The sequence below is a fragment of the Odocoileus virginianus genome, chromosome 30 (genome assembly GCF_023699985.2).
Source record: "Odocoileus virginianus isolate 20LAN1187 ecotype Illinois chromosome 30, Ovbor_1.2, whole genome shotgun sequence".
NCBI lineage: Eukaryota > Metazoa > Chordata > Mammalia > Artiodactyla > Cervidae > Odocoileus > Odocoileus virginianus.
Genome location: NC_069703.1, coordinates 410796 through 426249, shown reverse-complemented (window position 1 = coordinate 426249; position 15454 = coordinate 410796). Strand labels below are relative to the sequence as shown.

General features: G+C 36.3%; 1 protein-coding gene across 6 annotated transcripts in view; it reads left to right on the top strand.

Annotated features, from left to right (window-relative positions):
* The window catches only part of STAT4 (signal transducer and activator of transcription 4), a 135600-nt gene that overhangs the window by 93808 nt on the left and 26338 nt on the right, over window positions 1–15454 (top strand). For all 6 annotated transcript variants that reach the window (XM_070458465.1, XM_070458467.1, XM_070458462.1 and 3 more), the window contains 7 exons: window positions 835–933; window positions 3418–3510; window positions 4425–4503; window positions 7126–7211; window positions 9103–9254; window positions 11043–11201; window positions 11994–12086. In XM_070458465.1, coding sequence (XP_070314566.1) covers window positions 835–933; window positions 3418–3510; window positions 4425–4503; window positions 7126–7211; window positions 9103–9254; window positions 11043–11201; window positions 11994–12086 — 761 coding nt within the window. The remainder of the gene's footprint in view (window positions 1–834; window positions 934–3417; window positions 3511–4424; window positions 4504–7125; window positions 7212–9102; window positions 9255–11042; window positions 11202–11993; window positions 12087–15454) is intronic.

Genomic DNA, 15454 nt, shown 5'->3' with positions numbered 1-15454 from the left:
GATATTATGGCAATTTTGGGTAGTACATACTACCCTGAAGGAATTACAATATTTCAACTTACACAGCATACCTTATGGCTGAATTAGGCCCATGCGCTACCAGTTTACAAAATCTGCACCGTTAGCATTGGTAATAAAACATGTATATGCTTAGATGTCATAAAAATGAAAGTGAAAGTGAAGTCACTCAGTCGTGTCCGACTCTTTGCAATCCCATGGACTGTAGCATACCAGGCTCCTCCATCCATGCAATTTTCCAGGCAAGAATACTGGAGTGGGTCGCCATTTCCTTCTCCAAGGGATCTTCCTGACCCAGGGACCGAACCCGGGTCTCCTGCATTGCAGGCAGACACATTACCATCTGAGCCACCTGGGAATTGTTGCTCTAGCATACTGACATAATTATGAGCTAGTTGATATGAAGACCACCAAACAGGGACCAAAAACAATGCGTTAAACAAGTCACGAAGTGCAGGGTTAACAAATGAACAGCTGGGACCACCGTGGTTCCTAATAATAATTTACAAAGAAGTAACTCTTGTAGAACTTATCCTAAGCCCAAAGTAAACCAATCCTTATGAATGTGTGTTCAGAGCCTTTCCTACAGAGGTGCTCAGAAAGTATTTTTAATCATTAAGAATAACTTTTGGAGACAGAATAATATGTTACATAGATGTCTACACTCACAATATAACTTTCTGTGGCTTTATAATAGAATAGATAGTTGAAACAAATCCCAAACAATTTCACATACTTATTGGGAGACTATTTTAATCTTCAAATAGTGATGTATATATTTAAGATTTCATGTTGTTTCTGTTGAATTTTTTTCAGGGAAAATTTCATGGAAACCCAATGCATGTAGCTGTGGTTATTTCAAATTGTTTAAGGGAAGAAAGAAGAATATTGGCTGCCGCCAACATGCCTGTTCAGGTAATATTTTCTCCAGTTGCAATCTTTTCACCCAGAACTCAATTTTTCTAAAACAGAAATTCTAATCTTCTTTCCAACTGTCTTCTTCTATCTGTATTAATGGTGCCATCATCTGTTCATCCAATTGGAATCAAGGTCTTAGGATCATCTTTGAACAGTTGCTTTTCTCTGCCTTCTTACTGAGATAACTACCAAGTCTTTGCAGAGTTTGTTCTTTTCTGTTCCCACTGCTCTCACTCTGGTCTGTGGTCTTACAGCACCGGCCGAGGACAGAGTAAGCACTTCCTGGATAAATTCCTGCGTGCCAGCCAGGCTCTGTTCCTTTCAGCACGTTTATGCTCAGGGACAGTCTTGCTTGAAACCCTTCAGTATTTCCCAGTTTGCTACACCACAGGTCCAACTATTCCATAAGCAGGAATTTTGTCTTACAGAAACTCCATAAATACTTCTTGTCTGTTTCAGTGTGCTCTGCCCTGCCATATTTTAGAGAACATTTTATCCCACTATACTGAATGAATTCAGAGTCCCCATCAAAACTAAGCAGAGGAGTTAATGAAGGCCTTGGGAATACTCCATTTAAAAAGGAAAGAACATGTAGATAATCAAGTTTCCAAATGTCATGCTGCATAATTTAGTGATTCACACTACTGTATTTATTTTTGAAGATCCAACAAAAGTATCTTTTTTTCAAGTATTAAAAATTATCAGATTTTCTTGCTGTTAGTTTATGGTTGTTTCTAGAGAACTATGAAGTTTTAACAACTTACTCTTATTTTTTAGATGTTAATAAGAATGATATCATCTTTAATTTTAAAATCTAAAGTTAGTAAGTTTCTAAAGTAAACATAGTTTGACAGTGAAAATTTGGATGAAAATTAAGATTCTATTACTAATATATGATATTTTCATATATTCTCAGTTGTCCTTTTTTGTAGCCCTCATCTCTAGTCATTATATATATGTGTGTGTGTGAGTGTGTATTGTTGTTATTGTTCTCTTCACATATCAGGTATCAGCCAACTTAGAAACATTTATTTGAATAGATGCTAATCAAAATCATTCCCAAACAATCTTCTAGTACTACATACTACCAGAAAAGCAGCACTGGTTTGTAAACTTCAAAGCAATAGACAATATATAGAGATACACTGACAGAGAGAGAGAAATAACTGGAGCCAAAATGAGAGAGAGGGAATTTTACAAATTGAAGAATGTGATGTAGTTGAAAGAACATTTCATTGAAAGTTAAGCACCTGGGTTCCACTTGAGGTTCTGGGACTCGTTTTCTATTTAGTCGTCACTCTTTCTAATCATACCTCCCTATCCAAGTGTAAGGTGAAGGGTTTATGGGCATTCTCTCAACTCAGACATCTATGTAAACGTTATATCTAAAGAACAAACTCAGATAGGTTATTAGAATGGCCAGGAAATATGGCTTGGAGTCGCTGGTTAGTCTTTCCAATAATACTTAACCAGGCTAACAGTTTACATATTCTTTGTAAACTCTCTTTGTTCCAATATAAAAATAAATTTCATCCTGGCAGATTCAACATCCCTAATTCTGAATTCAAGTACAACTTAATGTAGTTTCACATTTTATAGAATTTCAAAAGTCACATGGGTCTGATGTAGAAAAATAGGAAAAAAATTTTAACCGTAAAATCATCTGTAATTTCACTGTTCAAAGATAACAAATGATAATATTTTGGTGTATGTATTCTTCTAATCACATGTGCTTGAGTTTACCTATCTATACATATATCTAGATATTTATAAGTAAATACATACATACACAAGCAACAAAGATCACAAACATATAGTATCTTATAATTTTGCTCTATTTCTTAATACTTGAACACTACTCATATGTCCTTTAGGGCTCCCCAGGTGGCGCTAGTGGTAAAGAACCTACCTGCCACTGCAAGAGATGCAAGAGACATGGGTTCGATCCCAGGGTTGGGAAGAACCTCTGGAGGAGGAAATGGCAACCCACTCCAGTATTCTTGCCTGGGAAAGCCCATGGACAAAGGAGCCTGGTGGGCTGCAGTCTGTAGGGGTTGAAAAGAGTCAGACATGGCTGAAGCAACTGAGCACAGACACACGTATGTCATTAAATATTTTTCTACAGCATGCTTTTTAATGGCTGTAGAGTATTTCATATCATACTGATCCAGACCTCAGTTCAAAGAATATTACATATTCATTACATACATTCATCATAAGCCTGTTTCATCAATATGTTGATGTTTCAGGGATTTTGCTGGCAGTCCAGTGGTTAAGTCTTTGCCTTCCAATGCAGGGGGGGTGCAGGTTTGATCCCTGGTCAGGGAGCAAAGATCCCATATGCCTTGCAGCCTATAAGCCAAAACATTAAAAAAAAAAAAAAAACAGAAGCAATATTGTAACAAATTCAATAAAGACTTTAAAAATGGTCCATATAAAAAATGTTTTTTAATATGTTGAAATTTCAAAACGTTTTTCCAGGGGCCTCTGGAGAAATCCTTACAAAGTTCTTCAGTTTCAGAAAGACAGAGGAATGTGGAGCACAAAGTGGCTGCCATTAAAAACAGTGTGCAGGTGAGCGGTCTCTTACAGATGGTAGGAAAGGCGAGCAGTGGCCCCCGCTCTATGCACCTTTCCCTTTTGTGCCCAAAGTTACTGCGTACAGAAATCATGGGGTGCTTTGTTATAAGATAAATATCTCTCACACACTATGTTCATATTAGGGAAGATTTCTTTGGGGAAAGCTTTGAACTTCGATTTCCTGAAAATTGGAATCACACCAGTCTCTATCAGTGAGAAGCCATGTGGCTTCAGGCAAGTAAGTTACTTGACATCTCCAAGCCTCTGCTTCTTCATCTGTAGAAGGAAGGATAACCACGCTAACATGGTGTTTGGGAGGACTACATGAGGTTTAATACTATATGAAAAGCCTTTAGCTTAGATTCTGACATCTTTATGTCTGAGCAGAAAACATCACTAGATTTGGGGAAGAGTAAAAGCAAAAGTCTCAAAGACAGAAATGAAGAGGAGACACAGAGGAGGCATAAATATTTTCTAAGAGGCAGAGAGGAAAAATTTTAGACTGTATTGTCATAAACTATATCCTTTGATAGAGGAGACTTTAAACAAAAAGATAGTTGGTCCCTTAATACAGAGCTATATGGAGCTAAGTGGATAAAGTATCCATATTATAAAAAAGATGTTAGCATCATTTGGAATTTACTGAGAAATGAGAGACATGATGCTGAAATTTGCAAACACTCAGGAAGAGAAAATGGAAGAGCAACTTCAGTCTGGTTCTTCCAGAGCTATTCTGTTTTCATGGGAATTAGCTCTTTAGAAATTGTGGTTCTATAATATATAATTAGTTTGGGATATTACTGGAGATTGGAAGCACTAAACAGTGTATTTTGAAATACTGATAATGGATGGTATTGTTTCACTGGCATGATTAATTGCAACAAGAGTATGTTTTCTTTTGTAAAAAGATGACAGAACAAGACACCAAATATTTAGAAGATCTACAAGATGAATTTGATTACAGGTATAAAACAATTCAGACAATGGGTAAGTTTTTGTTTTGTCTACAATTCCACAAAGGGACATGACTAGGGTTTCTTCTTTCCTGAAATAATTGATAAATTAATCTCCTTTTTTTGAAGAGAGGATGCAGGAGAAGAGAATTTAGTTTATTTCCTCCTTTTCTCTTCATATAAATATGTATTTTTCACCAACAATTCAAATTATAAAGCTCATGAGAAATAACCCCTATATCAGAATGGTTCTCCAAAAGCTAAGAACATTTCCTGTAGAATCAAAATATTGTTATTACAACTAAGAAAAGGAATAATAATTGTCTATTATGATCAGGAAATTACTAATATTATCTCTAGGTGAGTTTTTTACTATAATTTTTTTAAATTAAAAGTAGAAATGTTATTCACTGTAGGGAAAGTAGAAAAAAATTACAAAATTTAAAAATCACACAAAATTCTGCTATCTAGGTATAACGCCATCAAAATGTTAGTATATTTTCTTCCAGCCTTTGCCTACATGTTCAAAATACATCCACAGAGATTTACAAAAAATGAAATCATCTTGCACGTAGTTTTTGAATAGTATTTTAAGCTAAACTTTTATTTTACATATTTCCTCATATTAAAAAAATATTCACACACATAATTTCAATAATTATATAAATATCAAAATGTAAGGACACTGCAATTTATTTCACTATTTCTTTGTGGTTAAATATTGAGTTTGTTTACAATTAGGTGTTTTTAAAGAAATGTAAGGAAAGAATGAGAATATTTACAAAGATCTAAGATTTAAAAGTAATAATAGATTGGTCACTAAAAGTGTGCTGCAATTAATAGAACAATGAGAGAAATTTTAATCCTGTCTAGATTAGTTAATATGACTGTACCAGTGTTAATCTACTGGCTTTGACCATTGTACTATGGTTATGTAAGACATTAGAGGAAGCTGTGTGAAGTCTATATGGGAACTCTATACTATTTTTCGTAACTTCTTGCAGTTCTAAAATTATTTTAAAATAATTTTTAAAAACACATTAGATATAAATTCTTTTTATAGGTAATTTACAAAATCATCCTTAACTATTGAAATGCTAGCTTAAAATTTATCTGGAAGGAAGTAATATGGATGATTGTGATCAAATGCTTATTAACTTCCTATCTAATATTTAAAAGAGAGGATATTAGTTTTTCCTGGCATAGGTGAGATGTGACATGTTCTCCTGGCACCTTCAGGATGTCTTGACTCCCATGAAATGTTGATTATTATTATGTTATGATTATAAGTATGTTCATGAATTTGTATGCACAATTGTGTGTACAGTTTTTGTGCATGCATAATTGTTTGTATGTACAAATTTTTTTCCTTTGGAGAAATTCACACAACACAGGTTTCATCAGATTATCAAAGGAGTCCATGATCTTAAAAAGGTTTAGAACAACTGCACTTTTAATCAACCATTACAGTTCATTGAAAGCAGCCTCACTCTAAATTTCATATGTGAACTACCAATTTTATTAATTAGAATACAATAAAATACATTATAACAATAACATTATTTTGAACTTATGTTACAATTAGTTACTTTAATATCTTTCAGTACTTCATAAGCAGTATGAAGAATAAAAATGATTATTTTATCACTTAAATCACCAAGTATTTATTTTTTTGGTTATAAGTGAAAGGAAATATTTTAAGTGAAATGAAAGATACATGGGAAACAAGTATATATCTTTGCTGGTGAAGAATGAAAAGTATTAGCTAAGTTTTGAATTGATAAAATGCTGTCTAAGCAAGAGTGTGCTATATGGGATCTAGGAGTTAGTAAATTTGTGAATTAATACAGCCAGAAATACTTCTTGGAGACCAGTGCTATTTTGTGGAGAAATTTGCCACAACATTGTTCAAGAGCCTCTTCTTCACAATTACTGAAGCCCTATCAGTGTTCCAGGGCTTCATTTAGATATATGAACAGTTAGGCCTTCATTTAGATACATGAACAGTTGGTATAAATACTCACTTACTATATACCAACACATTTTTAAGTTAAAATTAAACAATATGATGTTTCTTGTACTTTTTCCATTTAAGAGGATAAATCATTTGGGGTTTTTTCAGCCAGAGATTTTTCTTAATTTGCAACTCCCACTTCTGGTTTCACTGTGAGTCTAGCTTGTTTTGCAAAGAAAAAGAGAAAGCAAAGGATTTAGTCATTATTAGTTCATGAGACTGTGTATAAAAGTACAACCCTTGCAGATTGAGTCAAGACATCAAGAGGGGTCAATATGATTTAATCATGGGCACAAAGAAAGACGCCTTCTTTTCTTACACATGCCAACCAGCCAAGGTCATTATCAATGTAGAGATGATCTAATAAAGAATCCATTATAAAAACAGTGTATCTCCTCTCTCCTGGCCCCTAAAAGGAGTATTGTGAAGAATAGTGTTCTCTCAAGGCCTGTAAGATAGAGAGTTCATCTCTGGCATGCTTGGATGTAATCCTTCCTCGCAATATGAGCAGTCAGGGATTTACTTCCAAGCTCATCACTAATGGCCCCATTTCTGCTCTTACATCCTGGATCTTAGGGTGGCAGGTTACAGCCAGCTTGGCTTTCAGGACAGAGACCTCTAAATCTGATCTCTTCTTCACAGACCAGGGTGACAAGAACAGTGCCCTAATGAATCAGGAAGTTCTAACTCTGCAGGAAATGCTGAACAGCCTGGACTTCAAAAGAAAGGCTAGTGAAGAACTCTAATTTGGCCTTTTGTCTACTTTTCTCCTTTTTATGTATCTAGTCCTACTGAAATGAAGCTCTTTGATTTTATCAGTTCCATTTATGCTGAATGATTTTATCAGTTCCATTTATGCAATGTTTCTAGGACGAGTATCATACTGTTTGCCATGCTTCTCTACCTAAGTTTACAAATCAGACTCTAGAGTCTATTTATTCTGCTTATGTGGTACCTGTACTATAGAAGAAAGTCAAAGTGAAGTCGCTCAGTTGTGTCTGACTCTTTGTGAGCCCGTAGACTGTAGCCTACCAGGTTGCTCGGTCCATGGGATTCTCCAGGCAAGAATACTGGAGTGGGTTATCATTTCCTTCTCCAGGGAATCTTCCCAACCCAGAGATCGAACCCAGGTCTCCTGCATTGGAGGCAGACCTGTACTATAGCTACCATTAATTTTAAGGTGAACATTTTACCCAGTTTTTATTTGCCATTATTTCAGACATGACTGTTTTAGTTGCTGTACTTTATATGCTGAGATGGGTTCTACTGTATATGTATAATTAAGATATTACTTGATGACTACTAAAATTTTATTGCAGAAATGTGTCCCAGTTTCTATTATGAGAAATGACATTGTATTAAATAATTTTGTTGATTTCAGGATAGTCCACTGAATCCTGAACATATTCAATCTCATCTCTTCCCAAGGAGAGGAAGAATATTTTTATGGCTCAATAAAATATTTTAAAAGAGGGAAAATATCTCTATTTCAATTCTACCTCTCTTTGAAAAGAGACAAAACTGAAATTAACCAGTTACTGAAATCGATAGTTTATTTATATAAGTTTGGTTTCACTTTTTTGTACAGGAATTTGTGTAAGCACAAATATTTTCACCCTAAATCAATTATAAACTTAAACAACTATATATCAGATTTTAAATATGTAAATATTTAACCCAAGATAAGCTCAATACTTTTGTACATAATGAATCTATGCTATACATTTTATGCATGCTATCTTAAGATTTTAAGGAGAAGGGGAACCTCAGAAATAATTCAGTCCATTCATCTGACTGTATAGATGAGAAAGCAAAGTAAAATGACTTGCTCAAATTTACATAGCCTGTGGCCAAGCCAGGGTAGAAATTCACATCTTCTAATCCCTAAGCCTTTGAAAATTATCCTCTTCCATTATGCTTCCCCAAACCCAGATAAAGTGGTAATAAAAACTAACGTGTGTGTGTGCTATAACGCTTGAGTTGTGTCTGACTCTTTGTGACCCTATGAACTATAGCTGGGCCAGGCTCCTCTGTCCATGGGGTTCTCCAGGCAGGATTACTGGAGTGGGTTGCTGTGCCCTTCTCCAGCGATCTTCCCAACTCAGGGATCAAGCCTGCATCTCTTAAATCTCTTGCATTAGCAGGCAGATTCTTTACTAGGGCCAACTGAGAAGCCCAAAAACTAACAGAGAGAGGCTCAAATTTTAGTCAGTACATTTAAGAATTAATGCATTAAGATATTTATAAGAATGTAAATTTAATTTATAAATGGCTTTTTAAGAAGCAGATAAATGGCTTTTATGACTACAGGATTCAATATTGTCACAGGAGTTACAAATTCAACATATTTATATTAATGATATGAGACTTTTGTGAGATATTATGAGAATGTTAACTGTGATCATAGTTTTTTCTTCATGATTTATTGAATTGCAATAATTAATTATTTGAAAAGGTAGTCCTATGGCAAATAGAAGGTAGTATTTGGTAAAATATTTGGTCAAAATTTTAACCCAAAGTTTTATCTCCCAGGTTAGGCAGACTGTTTTCTAGATTGAATTATGACTGACTTCGGTTGTGTGTCAAAAGAATCTTCTCAGTAGTCACTTTTGTTTTTAGGAAGCCCTGAGTAAGATGACACAAATAGTGAATGAGACGGACTTGTTAATGAACAGCATGCTGGTGGAGGAGCTGCAAGACTGGAAGAGGCGACAGCAAATCGCCTGCATTGGAGGTCCACTCCACAATGGGCTTGACCAGCTTCAAAACTGGTAAAATGCGCTGACTTTAGTTTCTAGTGAAAACCACAGGAAATACACACACAGCTTCAGTGTCACTGAGCTGGAGAATGCAGGCTTAGACCTCAGCGTCAGTTCATTCAGCTTGTTGATGGCTTATGAGCAGCTGGAACTCTTGAATACAAATAGATGTAATTGTCTAAGTGTTCTTAATTCCCATTCCTTTGGGGAGAAAAATAAAGCATCTACAGAAATCTGTAGAATGCATAAGAATTGCTTATTTTCTCCTATATAATATGTCAATATGTCAGTCTTAAAAGACTCAAATGAATTTTTTTCAAATCATCAATAAATACATTTTCTTGAAGAGCATGAGCAGCACTGGCTTCAAACACTCTATCTCATTTTTAAAATGTGTATCTTAAGATGTCAACAGAAAACTAAGCATTAATTTTGTGTTTTTAACAAAGTGATCTGTTTTTGTAGATAAATGACAAATCTCAAGTGGCTAATACAATATGGCATCCCCTGCCTGCGTACACATGCACACAGTCATGTACAAATATTATCCTTTGTACTAAACAAAGGTTTATAGGGTTTCCCCCTTCATCAGTGCAAAAGAAAATTCTCTGAAGGAGCAATTAGAAAATATAATGAAAAAGAAGGAAATTTTTTGATTGAATCGAACATTGCTTTCCAGGGGTACAATCCAATGCGATGAAAACATAGAAACTGGGCACACTAGCACTAGAAGCTCTGCACTCCAGAACTCCTTCTCAAGAAAAGTAATCGGGCGCTTTAAAACTTTATTCATTTCCTTGGGGAAATATTTTGATTCACTAACCTCACTGTTGTTGTGAAAACAAGATGAACAACAAAGGGAGGAATAGAGAGCATAGCAGAAATGGTGCTTATGCCAAATTCAGTAAGGGGTTGACAGTCCTTTCTACCATGTTATGGAGAATAAACTTTAGAAAGAGCTGCTGTCAGGGAACATGGACTTAGTAAGTGTGATGAGACTTCTGCCTCCTCTTAGTTGGAGGCCCTTTCTGTGTGCCTTTCAATCTCCCCCTTTCCCAGACTTCCAGCCCAAGCTGCCACCTCCATTTCTGAAGTGAGATCCAAGGTGTGAAACTCTAAGCAGATAATTTTCTTCAGAAAGGCCCATTGACAATCTTTTGGTTAATACTTAGGACTTGTATAAATATATATGGGGGGGTCACATTATTTTTTCTGTCAGTACTCTTGCACATAAGATTTTTCATAAGATGTATTTTTAAAGTTTTAAATTTGCTCTCTTTGCCCTTTAGTGAGTACCATCTTTTAAAAGTATATGTGTTTAATAGACTTTTTAAAAAAGATAATTAAAAAGAATTTGGGGGGACTTTCCTAGTGATCCGGTGGCTAAGGCTCTGTGCTCCCAATGCAGGGGGCCTGGGTTTGATCCCTGGTTGGGGAACTAATTCCCAAATGCTCCAACTAAAGACCCTGGGTGCCACAACTAAGACCCAGTGAAGCCAAATACATAAAAATACTTTAAAAACAAAGGAATTTGAATCCAGACATTCACAAAATTTTCTAAATGATTTCTTGTCTAAAACTGAAGGTAAAAATTTTAAAACATTGAAAGCAGTTAACATCTATCAAGCATTTTCGAGAAAAGCTGAGTAAGGAAAATAAAAACAAAAAACACTGTCACTAACCTAGTGGAATTAAATTACCAATTAATTTAATAATTATTTAGTAATACTTGCTAAATAGTTTAAATGGTGGAGTTTAGTAGAAAAAAACTATCTGCATTTTTCATTGACTGTTCAATAGCTTTACACTGTTGGCAGAAAGTCTGTTCCAACTCAGAAGGCAGTTGGAGAAATTAGAGGAGCAATCTACAAAAATGACATACGAAGGAGATCCTATCCCACTGCAAAGAGCACATCTGCTAGAAAGAGTCACTTTCTTGATCTACAACCTCTTTAAGAAGTAAGTCAACGCTTTGCTCTATACCCATAACTTAAACAAATTGTACATCAACTATACTTCAGCTTAAAAAAAGAGAGTAAGTCAAGTGTTATCCATTTAGATGCCTCCTGGCAGCTTCAGTTTTATGTAGTTGGGAGGACACCCTGGTTGGTGTTCAGGTGAAGGAATGGGAGAGAAGTGTTAAACAGTGAGCTTTAGGGTGCAGTGAATAAAGCTCCAGAGAGTTCCAGAAACATTTTTTACTCATCACTGTTTATTCATCAATACTTCTTCTATCACTTAACCCAGTTTTTCATGAGTGACCACGTTGCCCACCCAAAGTTCATTTTTCATATTTTAGAAAAAAGATTTCAAGGATTTCTACTCAAGTATCAATACATATTCAAGAAATGAAGGGTGGAGAATATGTTTATGTTTATAAGCTCATCTAAAGAAAAAAATATTACTGTGTACCAGAAATCCTGATATCTAGGTCAAAAATGGCATGAAATTAACTTTCTACTTGATGTTTATTATGATAAAAAGAGACTGGGGCTTTTCTTCTTGACCTAAACATAATAATTAAGAATTATTCACTGTTGCTACTTAGGGAAATCTTTAGGCATTTCCCATCTCTTGGTAATTATTTATGTGAAGTCTTGGAAAGATTTGAGCCTAATGGGAGTTTGAATGTCTTGTAAGTGTAGAAAATTTGGATTTTATAAGAGGACAGCATCCTGTTACTCTATGGTTTTCAGCCTGTCAATGTCTTCAGTGTTTTCAAATGACACGCTTTATTTCCTTTGACCCCAGCTCATTTGTGGTTGAACGACAGCCATGCATGCCAACCCACCCTCAGAGGCCAATGGTACTTAAGACTCTCATCCAGTTTACTGTAAAGCTAAGGTAGGCAGAATGTATTCTATTGTTTCATATTTATGGTACTACGGTCAATGTGTAATTAAGGCTCATTTCTTTCAATGTGGCTTTCATGCATCTATTCTTTATTGAGTGCCTCCTGCATGCCCAATTATGGTAAATTAAATACCCACAGAAATATTAAGGTGAGAGCCCTGCTTATAAAGAGTGGAACAATGAAGATGAGGACATGAGAGTTATTAGCATGAAACTATGAAATCACAATTTCAGATGACATGGGATTAACTGCTCAGAAGATTGACTTGACAGAAGACTGGGGAGCCTAGAGAATGCCTTGCAGTCACTGTGAGGAAGGACCTTGAGGGAAGAGCAGGGGTGTGAGAGTGAAACTATCAGAAATAAAGACTTTTTAAAATAAGGAGTCACTGTTCTATAAGCATGGGGAGCAGGGAGAGAGAGAATCGAGAAGATAGATTGGGACAGGTTGGAAGGTTCAAATATCCTATCCAGTCATATAGTGGCAAACTCTTTACCTGTGATCACCCAGAAACTAGCTTATTGAATTTTCCATGAAAACTCTCAACACCATGATTTTCAGCACATCCTTATTATGTACTTGATTTAAAGAGAAATGATTATGTTGTTGCTGCTTTATCTATGTATGTGCTTCTTTTCATTTTCATGAGCAAACTAACACATACAGCTTTCCTAATGACAGTCTTAAAATAATGAGTTTGACTTCAGACTTTCAAAGATTTTCATCATTCCTCAGTCTCTTAAGTCCCAAAGCTTTAAATTCCTAATCACTAGGTCATCTCTGGAAAACTGAAATTCCAGACCAGTACAAGAGGTTGTGATGCCATGGTAGATGGTAGTTAAGATTCCATGATAGCATCCCTGGTCACAGATCACTATTGAAACTCCACTTTAGTTCAGTTTCATTTTATCGAGACATATTAACATACAACACTGTGTAAGTTTAAGCATAAAGACTTGATGTGCATAAATGGCATAATGATGATTACAATAAGTTTAGTTGACATTCATCACCTAGGAACTTCATTTTTAAAAGGAAGGCATTTGTCTTTCATTTGCATTTCAGAAACCCTACTTGAAATTCTGAATCATTTCCTTTGTGGAAATTTGCACCACAATACTAAGAAACAAACAAACAAAAAAAAAAGGCAGAAACCAGGTTCCTTTTTAAAATTTTATAATTTTCAAATGTATTCCTTTCTCATCCCCACATCTCTATACAACCCAGAAAATTGTAACACTAAAGGGAAATAGGATAGAAGGGTGGTGCATATATCCTGCTTTCCCTTGAGACACCCCTATATGATATATTCAGTCTAAGATGTTCTCTGGGGCAAAAGGGAAGATGAGTAGGATTGCTCAGCAAAGAACTCTGAGTGGAAGAGGTCCTTGAATGGGCATCACCTGGCATGTTGTTTAAACTGACTGCCAGAGCCATAGACCATTAGTCCCTGGCAAGGGTATTCTGCCTTCCTCTTCCATCTAGCTGTTCAGTCCCCATTCTTCTTTTCTGTACCCAGTTCCCCCATTGTCTTGACAGCTGCTTCTTTACTTAGTATTCAAGATTTTTCCTAAAACCCCACTCTACCAAAGCATTCCATCCTCCTATTTCAAAGGAAAGAGGTGACACGGGACTCCCTTTTGTCATCAGCACTTAGCAGTGAGTTAGATCCTTCCTGATACAGGATAGAAAGGAAGGCAAAAAGGGAAATCATTTCATCTTACTTCATATGACTTCCTCACTACCAGCAGCCATATTATTATATCCCAAACCCCAAAACCAATTCTGGCAGGATTTTTAAGAAACCTTGATACATTCTTTTTGTTTTGTTTGGGTTGTTTGTTATCTGTGATTATATTTCCCTAATGTCTATCAGTTGCTTATCACCAATCCCTTAAATTTCATCTGTTTAGCTGGACTTCTTCCTGTGATGTATCTCCATGTCTACTCTGCTCCTTCCTTAATCTTCATTATGCCAGTTTCCCACTGCCTGGGGCTGTATTTGGTTTATATAAGAAGCTCAATGCAGCTGAGTGAATAAACATTATTTGGGATGAGTGTATATGTAAATGAATGAGTAAGTGAATGACTGAATGAATACCTCTGAAACTGAACTGAACCTGCAGAGAGGTTATGTCAGAGGGTACAGCTTAGAAAAATTGGGGAAAGCTAAGGAGATACCACCAGACCACCTGACCTGCCTCTTGAGAAACCTGTATGCAGGTCAGGAAGCAACAGATAGAACTGGACATGGAACAACAGACTGGTTCCAAATAGGAAAAGGAGTACGTCAAGGCTGTATATTGTCACCCTGCTTATTTAACTCATATGCAGAAATGCTGGGCATCACGAGAAACGCTGGGCTGGAAGAAGCACGAGCTGGAATCAAGATTGCCGGGAGAAATATCAATAACCTCAGATATGCAGATGACACCACCCTTATGGCAGAAAAGGAAGAGGAACTAAAAAGCCTCTTGATGAAAGTGAAAGAGGAGAGTGAAAAAGTTGGCTTAAAGCTTAACATTCAGAAAACTAAGATCATGGCATCTGGTCCCATTAGCTCATAGGAAATAGATGGGGAGAGAGTGGAAACAGTGTCAGACTTTGTTTTTTTGGGCTCCAAAATCACTGCAGATGGTGACTGCAGCCATGAAATTAAAAGACGCTTCCTCCTTAGAAGGAAAGTTATGACCAACCTAGATAGCATATTAAAAAGCAGAGATGCATGTCAATGTATGGCAAAAACCACTACAATATTGTAAAGTAATTAGCCTCCAACTAATAAAAATAAATGAAAAAAAATTCAAAAAATAAAAAAATAAAAAAGCAGAGACATTACTTTGCCAGTAAAGGTCCGTCTGGTCAAGTCTATAGTTTTTCCAGTGGTCATGTATGGATGTGAGAGTTGGACTGTCAAGAAAGCTGAGAACCGAAGAATTGATGCTTTTGAACTGTGGTGTTGGAGAAGACTCTTGAGAGTCCCTTGGACTGCAAGGAGATCCAACCAGTCCATCCTGAAGAAGATCAGTCCTGGGTGTTCATTGGAAGGACTGATGCTGAACCTGAAACTCTAATACTTTGGCCACCTCATGGGAAGAGTTGACTCATTGGAAAAGACCCTGGTGCTGGGAGGGATTGGGGGCAGGAGGAGAAGGGGACGACAGAGGATGAGATGGCTGGATGGCATCACCGACTCGATGAACATGAGTTTGAGTAAACTCCAGGAGTTTGTGATGGACAGGGAGGCCTGGTGTGCTGTGATTCATGGGGTCGAAACGAGTCGGACACGACTGAGTGACTGAACTGAACTGAACTGAAGGTGATCCCTGAAAGAATTAAAGGAATTGTTATTCTGACC